Raw genomic sequence first — 20,912 nt, forward strand, 5'->3', positions numbered from 1 at the left:
AGAGAAGAAATCATTCACTTATCTGCCCACTGGATGTGATTATATTCATGATATCATGATGACATTCTAACTTCACAATCACTTTCAGTAGTCCTTACTGGAGTGGATGATGTGGAAGAAAAAGGATTAGACAAGCAATTACTACAAATGCATTTTGACTTTCATCGAATTTCTCTCATTGGAATAATCTGGGCTGAATCAGGAGCAGTTACACTCGAACCAACAGCGCTTGGACTTGAGACAATTTGGAGTCATTTTCAGTTTGCATCATGTAGGACCTGGTTCATCATCTCTTTTTCTATTGCAACACTATGCGTTTTCCACTTTCTATCCTCCTCACAGGTAAGGTGCATTGGTTGGCCTGGATGAAGGATTTGTAGAATTGGGGTACAATATCGTCATAAAAACACTTGGATTCCTTTGCTCTGTAGTCATTTATCATGACTTTTCTGAAGTGGATGTTTTTGCTTTAGTCTTAGATTCTAGCGTAGGCATGTTTGTCCTTATTTGTGTTCCAAGTGTTAACTGTGCAAGGCTTACTCCTGTGGCACTCTGTGACATAACGTGGTAAGCATGATAGATCCGTTTGGATCAGGTTGTCAAATGATCTGTTCAATAATTTAACATCTTCCTCAGCAGCTCCATCAGACTGCAGACAGTGAGGACTTGCCATAGCATGCATGAAGCAGTACTCTTTACCAGCTTGCAGGAGCCCAGATACGAAATGGGTACCACTGTCTGTAACCAGTTTGATGAGTACACCTTATCTAATTAACATGGTCTTGAAGCTTGCAAAAACTTGTTGGCTAGCTATGGTTCATACACACAATATATATATATATATCTTTATATAACTATGTGTATGTAATAAGTGTGTGTGCATGTGTGTCTATGTAGGTTCATAGGTAAGTACTAGGATAGCAGCCTATGTGGGCCATTCCAAGCCAAGCCATTTTCCCTTTTTGTGCTCGTATTAACCTATCCCATTTGGATAGATACTGACCTTACCTATCCCATGGTTGATGATTTTATATATATAATCCCTAATGAGAATAACTGGGATCATACCAAGATTATATGAGAGGACCCATGCATGACATAAAGCCTATAGGAGCTCCTTGTGTCCATTAGTATGATGGGGGCAGTCCTGAGATACATTTTTTGTTTCCCATCCATAGATCCAAGTTGCACTTGAATATAGACAGAGATGAACATTGTTTTATGCGAACAGGGAGTCTGTTCAAGGTCAGCAGTATTCTCTGAGATATATACCTGTCATTCCAAACCATTCAGCTAATGTAGCAGAAGAGGTTTAGACCCTAGACCAAGTTATTATTTCTGATGCCATTTTACTTGTTGATGTGCAGTAAAATCACATCAATGGGCATGAGGTTGCCTTCTCTGCCAAGCACAGGTCACCTCTTAGCAGTCTGTGGAATACTGAGCATAGTGACAGGGCTTTGGGTTGGCCCATGTAGGACATGTTGTTTGGGCCTTTTATCCATTTAGTAAGGTATCTCTGTGGGCATTTCAGTTGTTGCATGTGTCAGGACAGATGCATGCTACAGGGGGTATTATATTGATCTAATGTGGGCTGAATAAAGGGGGGCAATGACATCCCTAGATTTACACACAATCCCTTTGTTTATACACTGTGCACTATAGAAAGACTGTATTACAAGAATGGACACATGTTGGTCAAAAGTTAGGTCACTGTCCACATAAGTTCCCAAGTCCTGAACAAGTGAGTGAACTCTTAAGGGTGTATTGTTAATGTGATATTTTCCTGGGGTAGATGATTCCCAAAGGATACAGTAATACATTTTTTTGGCATTTAATTTCTGTCTGTGATTATGGCACCAGTTATTTATTTGAGATAAACCATCCTGCAGGATGGCTAACTTATTTGGGGATTTAATGACTGTTCCTAGTTTGGAGTCATCTGCACATGTAGTCAGCCAGAGCCCTTTGGTATTGGCTTTTACTTTAGAAAAGTAGATGCCAAACAGGAGAGTCCCAGCACATAACCCTGAGGGACTCCACTGGCAAGTGGATATCTTTGTGGAGGTAATTTCCTCTATTTTGATTTCCTACATCCTATCTGTGCACCAGTTGGCAATCCAGTGGGTGACATAGGGGTTTAATCTTATTTTATTTATCTTTTCTATGACACCTGAGTGGGGAATTGTCAAAAGCTTTGGCCAGGTCAAGGTATGTGGTACCATTTTGCCTTCATCTGTTTTATATATAAAAAAAATGCTTTCACAATGCAGGCCTTAAACTTATGGGGGAGGTTATGATGTGTAATCCAGCATCTTTAAGAATGTCATAAGGCTAGTGCATGCCAGGTATCACATGACTGTAGTGCATGCCAGGTATCACATGACTGTAGTGCATGCCAGATATCTCATGACTGTCTTGCTTATACAGTTGCTGCCATTAGAGTGAAGGGTAAGGTTGCATCCCTTGTAGTTGCTGTATATCTGTTAGCTGCAGGGTACCTGTGAGAAGAAATGCTGAACCCAAGTAGAGTAAATACAACATCAACAGTTTTCAATCAAATTTGGCAACTGTTTTGATCTTTTCAAGAGGCAGGTATATATTATATTCCACATACAGATTCACTGCATATCAAGGAGAAAAGAAGTTGTTAGCAAAGTACTGTTTCACAAATTTTTTTTCAAGAACAGAGCTTGGTTTATTTTGATTACCACCACCCCATTGCAAAACATTACTACTTACAGCTGTATACAATGTTCCATCATGTGAAGGGTGGTAAAAAATACCCTCTTTCCTTTCTACACAATTTATTTCACATTACTATTTCATCCACAAAAGTTTCTGGCTAAACCTTACTTACAAGATGGACAAAGGAATCCCACCAATATGTTTCTGTGAATAATTACCTATAATGAAGGTCTAAGCATTTCCGTTATATGTTTGCATAGTATATTTTAGGCTTCTGACCCCTGTTTAATAATTCTTCCTGAAAATTAACACCATTCACATCCTTTGTGATACTAAAGGGCTACTCCTAGGACTTGTAGCTTGTTCTGCTGGACAGGGATGGTCACCGTTATCCCCTGCCCAACATGAATGTTCTGGCCACTGAGCTGCAGTCGTATCTTGCTTCCTGTTGCTGCTCATCCACAGCTAAGTATTGCCATACCAGTCCTACCAGTTGTCTGAAACTTCGAACATATTCCATCTTGTTTTCCAGAAAAGTTACTTTCAACCTTCTACTCAAAACAAGTAAAATCCAATGTTTCTGTCACTGTATGGCTATACAGCAACATAGCTGATTCTTGGGTACTGTCTTGAACAGCAACTAATAGTTCATATGAAACAATCATCTTAGGAGACATCAACATTGACTGGTTCACTTTTAATTCTGACATTCTCAATATCTTTTAATCTATTTGGCTTCACCAGACCACCTCAACCTCGGCCAGTAATAATCCTAATAATAAACTATTCAAACTAGACTGTATACTGACGTCCACTCCAAATAACATTTCTTCATCCAGCACCTTAGCTAAGGCATTTAGGAGATGTGGTTAAGTACTTGGTTATATCTGTCTTTTACTTGTGTGCAATTACTGTTAGCATTTCTGAAGGCAGAACTGAACAGCTCTAACAACTGCAAACTTTGTCAGTAGTAAGGAGTGTTGCTCAAACAGCACAATTCTTCCACAGCTATATTAAAAGTTCAGATTTTAAGTTGGCATTTCTGTGTGTCTGTCTATCAGATCTTCTTTTGAAAAATCTTATTTTCTAAAGAATGCAAGTTAAAGCATTTACTACTTTTATGCTTCAATAGAAGAAGCCAAAGCACCCAGTAGCATAATTTTCTGCTCAAAAAAAAAAAAAAAAAATACCTGCAACACTCATTATACCCATAGTATCTATAACCACTGATATGAAATGGTTTCTCAGTGATAGGTGTATTAACCTTTGCCCCCATCCTTGCATGTCTTTTCTTTTTACGCTCCATCCCTGTCTGTCTTATGTTTTGTCCCATGACATCTTTCCTAGTTCTGTGTCAAGAAAAGTTTTATATCGGTGGTGTTTCTATACAATTTGTATCCAAATACTTTACAAAAGGGTATGCTGTAAGTTGTTGGTCCAACTACTGAATTGCCTGTCCCTCTAGACCTTCATTAGAAATCCACTCCTTTTACAACAATATGTTGTCATGGAGCAAACTCCATGTAAACTAACTCATTACCTCAGTACACCATTTCCTTCTTCCATTGAAAGTTTGGAGGACTTTTTGTCATTTCCTTGTGTTTTACAGTGCAGAACTGAGGACTGTAAGCAACAGAAGACTGCATTTCTTCAACACCCCTGTAGAGAAACTTATCTCCACGAGTTTATCTGTGGGTGGGTACCTGGTGCACCCCACTCCAACATAAACATCTTTCCAATTTTAATACTGACATAATTAAGTAGCAATACAAATAAGAAATCTATTTCTTTTTAAGTTTTAAAATATTTTTTGGCCCCTGTTACCCCATGGCAAGTGATCCCTCTAACAATATAGGTGCATTAATTCCTCCCAAGCCCTGGCAGTGAGGGATACAAAAGTCTGGGATTCCAGCCATCATCTAGCAAGGTTTAGTGGTTTTCTTTTTGGATGCTTCTACCAGTACTTTGACCATTCTATTATACCCCCATGCAGGTGACCCATCCCTAAGTAGCCATCTTGTTTAGCCATCTGCAGGACTTCCAGCCCTTTCCCCTGGGATGCGAGTTGGCATCAGCCCTCATTCCTTCCTTACCCATTGGCATTTCCAGTATATAAAAGCCACTAGCTGAACTGGAATCATCTAGGGAATAAACAAGAACCTGTGTAATCTGGGGTGTAATCTGGGTCAGGGTTTACGCACTACAGAGCCAGTATTTTTTTTTTAAATATTAAGCCAACCACTGGTACAGAGGTTTTGATTCTAGTTATGATATGAATGACCAGGGTTCAGTGATAAATCCAGTTGGATGATTTGCTGGCTGGAGAGGGAAAAGGTCATGTGCTTATGGCGATTCTTTTACCTTAGGGAAGGGACAAGGCTCTGTCAACTCTGATAGTAGCACATAATGGTGACTGGGAGCAGCAAAAAAACACAAGGGCTTGCAAAGTGGGAGGAAGGCACTGTGACGTATATGTTCTCTGTGATAGGGATTAAAAATCAGGAGAGAGAGAGTATGAGCCTTGTTCTGTCCTTGCAGTCTCTTCTAAACCTTCTAACAGTACCACAGTTCATGTTCGATCTTGAATATCGTACCTCCTTGAGACAGCAAAGGGAATCTACTGGTGAAGTTATGGCTGTCTGCCTATATGGGGTAGTCCCTTTCAGTAGAGGCACACCACGAGATTGCTGTGATGTTGCAGTTCACATAGGGGTGTGATCAGGGAGGTGTATGTAATCAGCAGGATTATTGTACTCCACCATGACCATGTGCTCGATCTGCTAATCCCTGAATGAAACTTCCATGGAGTCAAAAAAAAAAAAAAGAAGAAACTTAATTAAAAGAAATGTATTTTTTTTTCCTAAAATATTTCAGATAGCTTGTCCAATTTTTTTTTATTTTACTATTTTTATTTAAGTTTAAACAGAATTGTCGAGATGGTTTGGAACCCATTTTCTGTACAGGAAATGGAAGAAAAGCTCTACATACAAAATACATTGCAAAATAATATATAAATTTAACAGGTATTATGGAATAGTTCTACAGCCAAGTTACAGTAATAGAATATAAAGTTCCAGACATCATCCTCGTTTTTCTTTACAATGTACTCAGAGTGTTAACTATAACTTGGAGCAATTTTGCAACAAAAGGACAAAAGTGGAGTTGATATCTAGTGAGATTAAGAATAAATGCAGTGACATTTATATATAAAAATGATAATTTTGGTGCAGCTACATGCTGGGGATATGAGAATGAGATGCTTAACAATACCCAGCAGTCTGCAAACTACCTTCCAGAATCATAGAACTTATTCAACAAGCTGAGCCTAGTTATTTAAAAAAGCCACTTACAATGTCCTCTGAAACCTTGAGAAATACTTGGCATGAAGGTAGTTCAATTTATCCAGAAGAAAGGCATGTGAAGACAGAGTTGCAATAAGATATTGTATGATCCCAGGTAATAGTAGCAGTTTTCTGCCAGCCTGGCATATTTTTATGTGGAACTGAGAACTACTTATATAAAATTTCAGTGATCAGAGTGTAGTCTGTTCAAATTAAACTGACAGATGATTCATTGATTCATAGGTAGTTACTAAGCACCGGGGCAAGAGGACCTTTTAAAAGCCTAACCTATTGTCCCAGGACACTGTCTAGTTATCTGACTTGTTAAAAGTTACACAGAAAGCAAACTGGCAGTTGAGGGACTCAAACTCTGGAAAACAGAAGGCAGCTTATTGACAGCTCATAGCCTTAATCCTTTGTGCTACCTTCCAGACTAAACTAAAGTGGAGGCACCTACAAATGAAAACGTATGTTCACAATTAAGTGCAGAGCAAAGTATGTGCTACTGACACAAATATTACGTGTATGTCAAGAAAAAGGTTGTGCTAGGCATGAATCCTATAATAAGCAATTTGCCACTTATTTTAGCTTGTTAAAAAGTTTCTTTAAAATGGCCTTGTTAAATCATGGCTAAACTGATCAACTGAAACTGGTGACTAATTTTAACAAAGCTAATAAATGGTGAGCATTTCTGCAGATTTATTGATGTTTAAAATGACTGGTCTATTGAGTTTAAAGCACTACTACTACTGCACGGTGCAGTGGTGCAACAGTAGCATTGTCGCCTCACAGCAAGAGGTTCTCTGGTTTGATTCTTGTCTAGGGTGCCTTTTGTGCGTAGTCTGCATGTCCTCCCTGCATTTGTGTGGGTTTTCTCTGGGTCCAGTTTCCTCCCACTTTACAAAGACTTGCATCTGGAGCATTTTTCCCCGGGCTTTCGCTGAAAATTGGCTTCTTTACAAGTCGGACTTTCCCAGTAAACAAATAAATAAATAAAATACAACTCAGCTGGTAGTCTGTAGCTGTTAAAGATGGATGTTATGAGCACAAAGAGAAGGAACTAAGATCTGTAAATGCACTTCATTCCCTTTTCACTGTATTAAAATACCTTATTTTGACTTCTTCGTTTTTCATGGGTTTTGTAGGTCATCAGACTTGAATAATACCTGGCAAAAACATACAACTCCAACACCAATGGCAATAGAAAACACCAAAAACTCCAAAAAGTCAAGTAATAGGATGAAAAAACTTTAATCCATATACTGCATATGTCCTGGTACCTCGGCAATTCGCCTTCAGTGGGACAAACAATCATATAAACCCATCCTTTAAATACACACATCAATTAAATACTTCATTAACTTATTTAACCCTTCAATCTCCAAATGTCAAAAACATTCACTTGACTTTTTGGAGCTTTTGGTGTTTTCTATTGAATAATACCTGGAATTGGTTTATATATAACTGTAAAATGACTAATATCTTCTGTTTCTTGGAGGTTAGTCCCTAATCCATAATGAGACTACTAAAAGATAATCACAAATAAATATTTGTGTCCTCTCTTATAAAAGCCTTTTTTAATGAATTTCCACTAAAAGGCTTACTTGCCAGGTGTTTTACCTGACCTCAACATTTTCTTTAGACCATTTTGTATCTTTTTGCACTTTGAGTAGTACTATTTACATGTCTTCTTCTTCACATTTGAAGTTGACTGCTGTTGGTCTTTTTAGTTCATGATCTTTTAGGAAAATATTGTCTGTCTGGCAGTGGGGGCCTACTACCAATTTTTGATTCTGCTTGCAGTCCTTATAGGAGAGAAGTGATACAAAACTGATATTTAGCAGGGACCAATCATTTTGCTGCTACTATTGACTGACCATAGGCAGGGGCTATATGCACTGCTATGATAACGTTCTACTCCTCAAGGGTGAAATTTTAGAGTATGAGTTTTTGCATGAGGTACCCATGGGACCTAAAGACTGTAGGGCAATAGACAGAAAGATTTCTCAGCTGGTCTATTTCAAGGAGCCTTACAGTAGAGCAGTGACTATCACCAGCAAATTGGCTATAATGTCTAACTTGTTGCTTGAGGCTGATCTTGCATTTCCTACAGTCACTTGGCTGGATTTCAGATTTGCCCCTCATTTAGTGGCAGCAGTTCAGTTTTGTAGTGCTGTAGATGGGACGTGACTGGGAGATGTTGTTCTGTTTACATGGGAGGCAGTCCAGGTCCTTTGAAGAAATACTGACTCATTTCAGTATCCCTTTGGGGCAGGAATATAATGCAGATTTCTCCTCATTTACTATCCATTGCATGAGATGTAGGTACTTTTGCAAGAGTTCACCAATTTCCTTGTCAACTCACTTTTTAGTAGTGCTCCCTCTTATTAGTTTTCCCATGTATGAGCTGGTCAAGTTTTTGAATTTAAGAAGTTTACTTAAATTAACTGACCATTTTCCCATGACTTTTATTGTTAATGATCTAGAAACATTGGTGGCTACCTGTAATTAGGTGATAAGTGATACTTTGCATCAGGTAGCCCCCAATGCAGATATGCTTTGACACTTTGGGAGATTAAAAGCCATGGTATTACCATTAATTTTGGCCTTTTAGATGGATGGGATGCAAAATGAAGTGCATCTTCCTTCCAGAAGGAAAAAATAGGCTAAGTAAGAGTTCTGGACCCTCGTGCAGGATTCTTCCATAAGACGTCAGTACTGTTCTCCAGTAATACTTCCACTTCTGTTTGATAGGCAAATCTTTTCCAAATTGTGGTTAAGCTGCACATTCAAGCCCATCTCATCAGCTGGAAAGAATTTTCAACCTATGCTTGTGAAGCTCTTATTTACAGCTAAAACTGATTTCTTTAGGTAGCAAACCCTCCATAGTACCACTGCTTGGTATCTGGAAAATCATGGCATAAGCCTCTTGATTTTTGCTTAATTTGAGTTTTAATACTTTTTGTGCTCTGTGGTCACTGGATTTGATTTTGAGTGTGTATCTATCAGCCAGCAGACTGGACCCAGAGTTCAACTAGTTTGGTTAAAAACAGCTTGGATATCCTGGGTCTGTTTATTTTCCCGAATGTCAGGTCCCTTAGAATTGGAGTTTTCCTCCTAGTCTAAGAGAGATTTTAATGACTCTTGTTCTAGAGAAATCATCCTTTGTATCTGACTTTCATGTAGAATTACTGAACCATCTGTATCTTGCAGTTTATTGGCAGGATCTCCAAAACATTTTATATCTTAATTGAACTGTCTGGTTTCAAGAGGCAATGTAATTCTGAGACAGAACTCAGTAATGCTGTAAATGATCTTCCTATGATGAGAAATCAGTGTTGCTCACTTTTGCTGCTCCTTCAGCTCTCTTGCAGCATTTGATACTGTGGATGATAGGATCTTTTTAGTTTACTGACATATCTAGTATGGTATTTGTGCACAGTCCACAGTTAGCTTGTTTCTTAACTTTTAGGACACTAACTGAAGGTGATTTTTGAGATGAATTCATCTTTGAACCACTCTGACGGATATGGGGTTCCATTGGAAGACATCATTAGAAGATGTAATATGAGTTATGAGTACTTTGTAGCTAACAAATGATAATGTCTGAGCTATCACTGCTATGTAAATAACTTAAAAAGCAGTGTCTGAATTATCATTATTATATTGATGACATCCAGTTTTACTTCTCAATCAAGTAGAAGCAGGATTTTGTCCATGAGTGTAAGGCAGAGAACAAATCCTAGACTAGAAGCTGCTCTCTAGGACAAACAGACCTAAAGTCAGTTTAGAATCTTAGTAGCTTACCTACTGCCATGTCTTTTGGCTGTAGAAGGAGACCTTTGCACCTGGAGAAACCCATGCAGACACAGGAACAACATAGACTCTGTTCCGAAGCTACATCAGCCGAGGACCAATGACTGTGAGGTAGCAGTGATGTCTGATGCTACACTTTTGGCAAACAGGTGTTTGCAGGTATACTGAGAAGCAAGAACTCTTATAACATTTTCTATCTACGTAGTGAAAAACAGAAAATTATGAATAATTTGTTGAAAGGAAATACTGTAAATCTCGGTCCATTAAAATGATTCCCAAGAAGTGGTTATTTTAGAGAAAAAATTATAGTGTGTGAATAATCTTGTAAATTTTTCATTTGGCTGTCACTGTATACCATGGAGAAATACATGATTTAATATATGTAACCCTGGTCCTTCTTTGTCTTGGTGAAAATATTCATAGTTTGAGATGGCATTCACAAGTTGTTAATTTGGGAAAAAAAAAAATTTTTGACAAACGGTGCACAAAAAGGCATTTTCACAGTCTGCATTCAATCAGTAATATTGCTTCATAAAACAAAGTGAGTGTTATGTTTTACGCTAAAAAAGGAAGTGGCCTAGAGCTATTCAGTTAATCTCAATTGCCAGATAAACAGAGGAGTCTGACAAGCAAAGACCATGGATGTGCCAAAAGTAATTGTTGGTTCTTAATCCAACCCAGTGTAATGCAGTATTTGTTTGTAAAATACAATTACCCCACCATATTATGTCACAAATAGTGCACTATTAGCAGTATGTAACACTTAACTTTTGTTCTCGTGTATTATACAAGTTCCATCTTCTTAATCTTATGTTTCTTAGGTTCCCGAAAGTCTTGGAGTCCAAGTACTGTGAAGACGATGGGTTCTCTCACTTCACCTGGTAAGAACTACTCGTGTTTTGCTTATTTACTTTCCAGTTCAGTATCTGTTTTATACTGGTCTTTACTGGTGCAAGCTTGATTAGTGGAAAGTAGTAGAAACTATAAATGACATTCCAATTTGACCTCACAAATGTGATATGCGAGAATAGCTTATTAATGTATAATAAGAGTATGAATAGCAAAACTTTGTTAATGTATCAATCAAACTTGCATCAGTCTAGAGTTTATACCATTGTGGGTGTATTAAGAGTTGTGGCAAAGGGGGTGTCATGCAGGGGACTACATAACCACTTTGCACCCCCACACCAGTCCTGCTCTAACTTGCACCATTGTATTGTAGTGAGAGCTGTGGTGAGTGTGTCTCATTCAAGGGACTACATAATAATTTTGTTGTTGTAGGAATTCTGGCATGCAAAGAGGTATTGAGGATGGAGAGGTTTGGTCTAGTGGTTTTTAAGCACACCTCATTTGATACCTACAATAGATGGTACCAAAACTAGTATGTAAAATGGATATACTGAATTTTTGTGTTAAACATACTTGAACTTTGAGAAGCTAAAACCTATTGAATACAAATGCCAATTTGCACTCATCACATCATAACAGAAATGTGTTTTGAAGGTAGATTTTCATGTAAGTAAAGGTCAAGAATGTGTTTTTTTGAGTCCTGCTTGTAAGTTGACAAGCAGGGTCATGTCATTACCAGCAGGATGCGGTAAGCATAAGGTGAGATTGCAGAAAGTTCATATTACATCTTTGGATAAAAAAATATTTAACATCTATAAAGGCAAGTACAAGGTTTCAGATCATCATTAAAATGTGCTGATAGATGTTTAATATTTTGTTTGGTTGTTAAGTCCAACAACATGGTGTTTGATGAAACAGCTGATATGCATTAAAGAAAGCAGTCAGTTGTGTGACTGTAGGTGTGCAGAGTTGAGGTGGAGATGAATACCAAGAGAAATTTTGATACGTCACTGTGACAGTGCTTCCACTATAGCACTTGTCATCAGAGATTGAGGGGCACCGGGAATGCATTCCATGTAATTAAATTAACATCTGTTGAATTATACAAAATTTTAGAGGAGTGCTAGTAGTGCTGGACAATCCTTAGATAAATGTATGGAAAGAAACAACAATGCTGTACTTCCTTTTCTTGGATATCTGGGTAGATATACTGATTAAAGTGACTATTTTCAGTTGCAAGTGGTCCTGAAAAATAAGTTACAGAAACAAAGTTTAAGCATATTTAGATGAAGCAAGCCTGAGAAATAAGTTCCAGAATTACAGAGGAGGCATTATTAAGTAAAAGTGTAAGAAAATTTGCATTACTTAATATGAAAAAATGTTGTGTACGTAAATGAAGGTGTACTGTGCTTTCCTGTATTATGGGGTTTGAAAGAGAGAGTAAAAATAGAGATCTATACTGCTCATTAAATCTCTCTGTTATCTGTTCTTACTGATTCAAAACGTTATTGTAAGGCTTCATAATGACAAATGATGACTATTGCCTGGAACAAGTTCACACGTTTAAAAACGCAGTAACCTCCGGCAAAAGATTTACTATTGGCAGTGCTTAATAGGCAGTGTATTAAACAGAGATTATGCCAGGCTGGAGGTGTTGCACAATGGAAAGTCTATTACTTACCCTTCAGTCATGACCTTTTTTCATTCAGTGGCTTCACCACTTCAGTCTCATTTTAGTACCAAAATCATAGCAAAATAATATTTTGCTTATATAATTTAGCACATTATGTAGCTTGCTTTTGGTAGCAAATAGTCACATATGCATTTGGATTATTTTTTGTATCCTGGTCTCTTTTTGCTCTGTTACATGACTTTTTTCAGTTAGCTACCTCCCCATTTCATTCACCCTGCCCCTTCTAGAAAATATTACCTCAGCATGTTTATATCCCGATGGTAGTTCCAAGGGGATCAGCTTTCTGTTACTGCTACTGTATCAGGATGTTGTTCTTCCATAAAAACCCGGCCATCAGACCATAGATATTAACATCTGTTGCCTTACATTCTTCTTGTGTGTGCTTTTTTTTTTTTTGCTTTATTCTCACACATTTAGTCTTTTCAATTCTCCCTCACTTTCCAGTGATCTTGTAATTTTATTTGCAATATTGGAGTTTGTCATCAACTTGAATGTTTTGCAGGAACTTTCCTTAATTATTCAATCTAAATGTTTGCTATCTTAAATATCACCAGCACTAAGGCTACTGAGGTGTTAAGTGACACATTGGTGCAATGAGAGTCTGAGTGAGGTATAAATGTATTCAAAGCACTAAAATGTAGATGTTAAACCATAGCTTTGCATTAACTTCTCAGTTTAATCTGTGTTTAATGCAATTAATCTGTTTATTCACACTAGTAAATGCAACACTTTTCACTAGTTTGGTTAGGAATAGATAGCATGATAGTGCTGGTGGTTTATTACAGGGCTGTTGCCTGAAGGTCCTACAGTGTGTCAACATTGTACAGACACTACTACTTTTGGAATGCCCCTCAGTAGTTTATTGTAATAATTCTGCATTGCCCTGATTTTTTTTCTGCAAAGGTCATTTGTCTGTATCTGGATACAAGGGCAATGATATCCATCTTTCTGCTGCACTGCAGTTGCTTTTGTTGGTCACAGGAGTTGCTCTCTTCCCCTTCTAGTTATACTGTCACGTGGGATCCTTAACCTCCATCTCTTCCTTACTTTCCCTATACGCACCCACCTGAAAATGAACCCTCTTGGCAGATGCATTTTTGTCAGATGTAATGTGTGTTGTCACCCTTTGTTGTTTCACCACTCTGGTGGATCTTAGCGGGTTTTGTTCTTCACAGTTCAAGTCTCCATTAAGGCACTAACTGCTGCACTGCCTGCAGGGATGCATTTGCATTAAGCTACTAACTTGTCTCCAGAGACAACTGTCATCCAAAACTTGCATATTTCTCAGCAGCATCTCCTGCAATTTATTGGCTACCTGCATGAGTCCTGAAAGAGGACTATGAAGATGGTCAACACCACATTGTCCTCTGCAAGCTCAGACAGAAGCATATTATCCTGTTTATTGTGAAAAAAGGAATAACTGACAGTCTGCAAAGTTAAGGTGGATGAGCATGCTGACTTTCATATGAGTATGATCAGTGGAGTCGGTATCGGATCTCCATTTGTTCTGTCTGTGCACATATGATTTCTTTCTCATTCAGCAGTATAATGTATCTAAATATGTTGTTAAACTAGGTTGTGTTGTCTTACTGAATTTTGAAATATATCCATCAGGTGACAGAGAAGATTGACATTTTGAAACTATCCCTAAATAACGACAAACTGTAAGGAGTATGTTATAACAATTTCCCTGGTAAAGAAATATAGGAGTTTGAGGAATTTAGGAGTTTAGGGTAACACTGAAAAATATTTTTTTTATATCCTGTAAAGAAATGCTGTAAGGAATTATCCCAAGACTGTGGGGCTGATATTTAGATCAATAACATTTAAGAAAACCTTAACTCCTCATACTACTGTGTGATTGCAGATTTGACATAGACTTTAGAACGCAAACTCCCAATGTGGGACCTGTAAGAAGAAAGGAATGTATTGGAAGGTATAGATCAGATGTTCGTACATAAGGATATAAATGAAATGAAGGGATCCTATTAGGGAGAAAAGTTGAAGTGTTTGGATGTGCATATAGAAGCCTTGAGGACAACATGATTTAAGTCCATAAAGTGATGCATGATGCCTTTCTTTTTAAATGCATTACATTTAAAGAGGCTTGAGGATCTCTGATAGAAGAGTCGAGAGAAAAATCCATGTCAACTTACAAAGGTGAAAGTGGTTCAAATGAAAGATGGTTATGTGATATAACAAACTGTGCAAAACTACTAAGACTAGCAGAGATATTGATATCTACAAGACTGCTATAGACCACATAATAGCTGGGAGTGGGTCTACTTCATACTGTCAAAATCCCACATTATTCCATGACCCTCCATTAATATTCCAAAACGTGCATGCTGATTGGCCAGCGTGCACGTTGTAAATTGACTTATACTAATGGAAAAAGGTCCGGTCGCCCGGACTTTTTCCATTAGTATAAGTCTTTTTTTAAAACACTGTCTCGCTATGTTAAAAGAGTTTAACATAGTGACACAGGTTTAAAAAAAGCAATGGAGATCTCCGTTGTTTTTTTAAAGCTGTCTCGCTAGGTTAAACTCCTTTAACATAGCGACACAGTGTGTAAAAAGCAATGGAGATCTTGCTTTCTCCGTTGCTTTTTTTTAAACCTGTCTCGCTATGTTAAATGGGTTTAAGATAGCGAGACAGCTTTAAAATAAGCAACGGAGATCTCCGTTGCTTATTTTAAAGCTGTCTCGCTATGTTAAACCCATTTAACATAGTGAAACAGTAAAAAGCAACGGAGATCTTGCTTTCTCCGTTGCTTTTGCCCACAGCTCTGATGTACTGCGTAGGCATGCGCAGTACATCAGAACTGCCGCGGATACCAGACAGCTGCGGAAGGGCAGCAAAGAGGCATTATACAATGCCATTATTTAAGAAAAGTAATTATTTCTTTTCTTAAATAATGTCATAGTATAATAGCAATAACCCACTTCTGGGTGTGGGTAATGCGGGATTTACCCACGGTTGTCTTTGTTTGGTTGCCCTCGGGACCAAACCACGCCAACCGTGGGTAAATCCCGCATTACCCACACCCAGGCGTGGGTTATTGCTATATTATCGAATCCCACATTGTCGAGACAAACTCAGTGAAAACCCACTTCAGCAAAAGACCGGACCATCGAATATATTCCCAGGATAAGTAATCTGTAATACCAAAAGTCACAAAAATTAAACTGTACCATCCTCGACTCACCCCCCTCCACACCTAAATATACCAACTCCAAGCTCGAACTACAGTTGGGAAAATGTCAAAGTTCACCTTGTTGGCCAACCATTTACTTACCCTAGGAGTAGTTTCGCTGATCCAGTCTTTCGCTGAAGTGACTTTCATTGATTTCGTCTCGACGATGTGGGATTCGATAATGTGAGATTTTGATATTTTCAGGCAAACCAGATGGGGTATATATAAGTTCATATAACAGTAGATGAGAGACATAATAGGACTTTTGTCATACAGACACGAGTGTATGATTAACACCAAACTATTCATACCAACCTACTAGACACAACTCAAATGGTAAAAAAAATAATAAAATAAAAGTATTTTGTAATAAAGGAACAACAGAAAAGCTTTAAAGTTTTTAATGCTGATGCACACAGTCTGTTTTACCACTGTCTCCAAAACCAAAACAAACAAAAAAACTTGTTGGAAAACGAATGTTCTTTTATTATGAAGCACTACAGTATATTTGTTAAATTAAGAACTTGCAATGCAGTTGGTTGGTTATAAACGTTGTTCTACTTTGTACTTGTGTATATGTTTTGTAGCGTGATGAAGCACAATTCTAAGTGTGAAATGTCCATTGCTGGCATTTAACAGATTAAAAATTGGTTTCACATAATAGTCTGAGGTTTCTTTAATGAGTAACATCACCTTGGAAGCCACAACACAGTGCTTCTTTAAAACAATGCACATTATAGCCTGAGCCACCATAGCTAGGCAGCTAAATCAGGTGGCTTATTTTAAATAATGGTCCTAGTTCAGGTGGTCAAAGATTAACTGACTTAAATAATCATTTGGCCATAAACAAATCACTAAAACTAAATTTCTCAAAGCAGTTTTAACTAAATGGTTGAACGCCAAAATTATTTCTTAAATTATGGTTCTAAAAGCTTGTATTTCAAAGTGTAGACATCACAAAATGGAGTTAGCTTCAAACAATGGAACATTGAATATATTCTGTAACAATGTATGAAAATCAAAGTATATAGCCAAAAGAGCAAAACCAGTCATATTTAAACTAAACTAACATTTAAGTTATTCACAGTAGAAAAACAAACAAAAAATAAGGTACAAATGTATTCATTCTTTTGCAATGTGGAGATCAAGCCTTCATGCACTAATGCACCCTAATTATTTATCCTAGCTTCAAGGTCTTAACCCTTCAGAGTAAGGGCAGGCTTGTTTTACGAGCAGAAGGTTGTGTTTTCTGTTTCTCTGTGGTGCTGCAGTCTCTGAGTTAGACTAAGTAAGTGTATAGGGGCATGGGGAACACACAGACCCCAGATCATAGTGAAGGGGGCTTGCATCCTTACAGGAATGTTAAAAATGTTTAGTGAGTATGACAGTAGTTTGCTAGAAACTGTAGCACTTCTCTATATATATGCTGTCATAGATTAATTTAGTTGTTGACTGCAATGTTAATATCCAAAGACAGTACAATGATTAAATGTAGATTAGTTTCTTTGAGCTTGTATAGAAAATGGCATGCTTTATTTTTGGTTAAAAAGCTACTTTCAGTCAATGGATAACTAACTGTGTGTTTAAGAAACTGGTTTTATTCTAGTGACATTTTAATGAGTAACTCTAGTCCCTAACCCTAGATACCACCTTAGGAGGCCTCTGTATAGCCTGGTCCTCAAGCCATAATAGCCTACTCTAATGTAGGTCTGGATAACTTGGATATGCAATTTCCAAATGCCTCCATAGCCAGCTAGGTAGATATGAGCATCCTGAGACAATGCAGCAATTGTCTCATGTTCACAGACAACCATTCAATCTTTAAATAAACTAACAGTATGTGAGAGATGTACATACACAATTTCATTTCAGGGAGAAATTTTGCTTGCAAATAAGGTTGTCAAGAACGCGCAGTACATCCTCCACACAGTGCCCACTACACACACACAGACCACCTTGTCCAAAGACACTAAAAAGCAGTCTTCCCAAACCTCAAAGACTACCTAAGCTTACAAACAGCAACCCCTATCCTCCGCATTCTCTAAAGCGCACACCAAAAGCAACACCAAACACCATACGTGCACCTACACCCAAATTAACCCAATATAAAAGCCCATAAGGTAAGCAAGCTCTTTAATGAGGGTGCTTGTCATAGAGAACTCCATGGAATGATGCACAGATGCCCCACTCACCATACTGGACAAAGAGAAGAAGATAGCGGTTAGTTGCTTATCTGGAGCCAGGATCCACTAGGTTATGCACGCATCAAAGTCAGTACACCACTGGTACCAGTATAACTGTATTGCAGTCCATGTTGGTGTAAATGACCTGAGATGTACCTCACTGGACTATATGAAGAGGGACATTACGGAGCTCTATGAATATGCGTTTCAGACAAGTATGAGCCTTGCACTGAGCAGCATTCTACATTCACCAAGGATGATTCCGCAGTATGAACAAAAATTGGTTGACTAACAATTGGCTTTGTTTCTGGTATCATTCCAGGGGGATGTAATATTTGTCATCATTGGAGGGCATGGTTAGCAGACCATGTTACTTTAGCAAGGATAGTCTGAACTTATCCCCCACCCGGGCTTCCAGATATTGGCTAAAACTTAATCCACTGCCTTAGAAACTTTTTTAGGCAATGCCAAATTGACACAGCTACCAACTTGGCAAATAAAACCAAAAAGAGATTAAAGGTGTTGCTGCTCAAAGCTAGGAGTTTTAACAAGAAACTCCAAACCCCATACCTCTCAACCTCTTACAGCAAGAAATCTGGAAAAAGCCATTAATAAAAGCGGGACAAAGGCTCAAAAATATGGATGATTTTTAAATATTTCTTTTGCAAACATAGAAAGTTGAGAGAATAACAAACAGGTTTTGCATTAGCATGAATTTTCTGAAGGGTATGTACTCTGAAACTCAAATGTCTGTCATTATTTTCTAACTCCTGTCTTCAATGATTTGCCACTAATTTTCCAGAAAACCAAATTTTATGAAAAACGGACCAAAAATATGAGGCAAAAATCTGGACATTCTGCGAAATCTGTACATTTGAGAGGTATACCACACCCTACAAACTCTCTCCACTCTGGAGAATATAGACATCTGTGCCATTACTGAGACATGGTTTAAAGCCACAGAAAGTACACCAGAAGGGCAAGACTTCAGTACTGTTCAAACATTTAGACCACCAGCAACTGAGACTAAAGGTGGAGGTGTCTCCATCTACATTAGCAACAGGTATCCCTCTAGATTGTTTAAACAGGATTACGCCCAGAGTTCATCCATGTGCGATTAATCATCGATAAAGTCCCTTATCATGTATTAGCAAGCTATAGGTCACCATCTGTGCCACAAGAATCCTGTAACTCATACCTAGAGCTGCTGGAGGAAGACTTCAACTATCTCTCAATTTGCTGGGAAACACACTGCATTCAGCTTGTAGGCACAACATTTTCTGGACTTTAACACAAATACCCTTGACAAGATGGTGCATACTCCAATGAGAGGTTCAGACATACTGGACCTAGTACACAACAGTATTGGGGAGTGGTGCACCCCCCCCCCCCCCAGTGGTGTTGCATTCTCACTGCTGAAGTCGGATCACAGAGCTGTTTCTTTAGAAATAAAAATCAACATGAAAAACCCAGCAACACTTCTCACAGTTAGGAACTGTTCTAAACAAAATACATCCTATCAAGTGACAGTTTGTCAAAATTCAGTGCCCCTCCTAACCCCAAGTTCACAGCACCCTATGCTGAATTGTTCACAGAAACCCTGTACAACCATGTAAATGGCTGCATAGAGGCTGCTGTACAGATCAGATATAAGCCCAAAACAAACTGTGCTGGTGGGATCCTAACCTTAGCATGGTATATAACAAAAGGAAACAAATCATGGACAAAATCAGAATGAGCAATTCTTAAAATGACAAGAGCTCACTAATTAAACTAAACAGGAAACTAGGAATAATTAAATGCAACAAGGCCAGTTACAAGGTCAAGATAGGCTAAACATAACCACGAGACCTTCCACATCTATGTCCAAAACCTTAAAAGTGACACACAGCAATGTTCTGACCCAATAGTAAATAGTACCAGCTTCACTGAGCAGTATGACATAGCAAACCTGCTAGCTGACAAATTCAGCTCTAACTATACCTCCACTCTTCCTCTGCCTCTCCCTGTGAAATCCATACTAGCATAACCTCCCCAGCTGTTAACAGGGAACAGGTCATGGTGGCACTCACTAAGGCCAAAACACAGCCTCAGTGGGCCCAGGCAATATCTTGGGTTGCCTCCTTAACTTGAAACGTGACCCATCAGAACCACTTTCAACTACAGCCTCAAAACAGGCTAGGTAGCATATGACTGGGAGACTGCAACAGTTAATTCTCTCTACTTGGGTGGACCATTAACTGACTCCAGAAACTACAGACCCGTTAGCTTGACTAGTCTAATATGCAAAGCTATGGAATGTATTATCATGGGAATGATCAACAAAGACAATGGCAACCTACAGACACTGGATACACCCCACTTTGGTTTTGTCAAAGGATTTTCATGCCTACTTAACCTGGTAGAGTTCTTTGAAAGAGAGTCACCAAGGCAGTTGATGAGAGGAAAGCTGTGCATACCACCTGCCTACACCTGGCTAAGATGTTCAATACAATACCTCACTGAGGTATTGTTGACAAACTCAGACTAGGAATAAATCCATACATAACTCACTGGATTGTCAGCTGGATCACAGGTAGGACTCAGGAAGTCAGGATAGATGAGATCACATCGGCCATCCATTCATCAGAGGAGTATTTCAGGGCTCTGTACTGAGCCCATTTCGGTTTGGCATCTACTTCCCTGAGGTGAAGGCTAATATCAAGGGCCTCTGGCTCACCAAGTTTTCAGATGCCTGCAAACTGGGCGCCATCATTGATTTTCCCCATGACACTAGCATCCTGCAAGTGGGTTTAACACAGACAAATGAAGTGTGCCAAAGCCACAGATTAAAACTTAATACCAAGAAGTTCATTATAGTGCCTTTTGGGAAAAATAAACCGAGATTATTTACTTTATCAATAAGACAATCCTTAGAGTTGACCAAGTAGTTGGGAATCTGGGAACATATGTAGACAGTAATCTGTCCTTTGACCAACATGTAGCCAAGGTAGAAAGAAAATGTTTCTAAGTCTCCCAACTTATAAGTAAGAGTATGGCATCCGGGTATAAGGAAGTTAAAATACCACTTACTCAGCCCTTGTCAGACCCATCACTAAGTGCAGTGCTCCCATCAGCATGTACCTGACCAGGCAGATGCAACATTT

General features: G+C 38.4%; 1 protein-coding gene across 2 annotated transcripts in view; it reads left to right on the forward strand.

The window, feature by feature from the left end:
• LOC122787495 (smoothelin-like protein 2) overlaps positions 1-20,912 on the forward strand; it is a 391,980-nt gene that overhangs the window by 310,183 nt on the left and 60,885 nt on the right. For both annotated transcript variants that reach the window (XM_044054241.1, XM_044054242.1), the window contains exon 4: positions 10,667-10,726. In XM_044054241.1, coding sequence (XP_043910176.1) covers positions 10,667-10,726 — 60 coding nt within the window. The remainder of the gene's footprint in view (positions 1-10,666; positions 10,727-20,912) is intronic.

This window comes from Protopterus annectens, chromosome 13.part0 (genome assembly GCF_019279795.1).
Source record: "Protopterus annectens isolate FY-2018-M chromosome 13.part0, PAN1.0, whole genome shotgun sequence".
Lineage (NCBI taxonomy): Eukaryota > Metazoa > Chordata > Ceratodontiformes > Protopteridae > Protopterus > Protopterus annectens.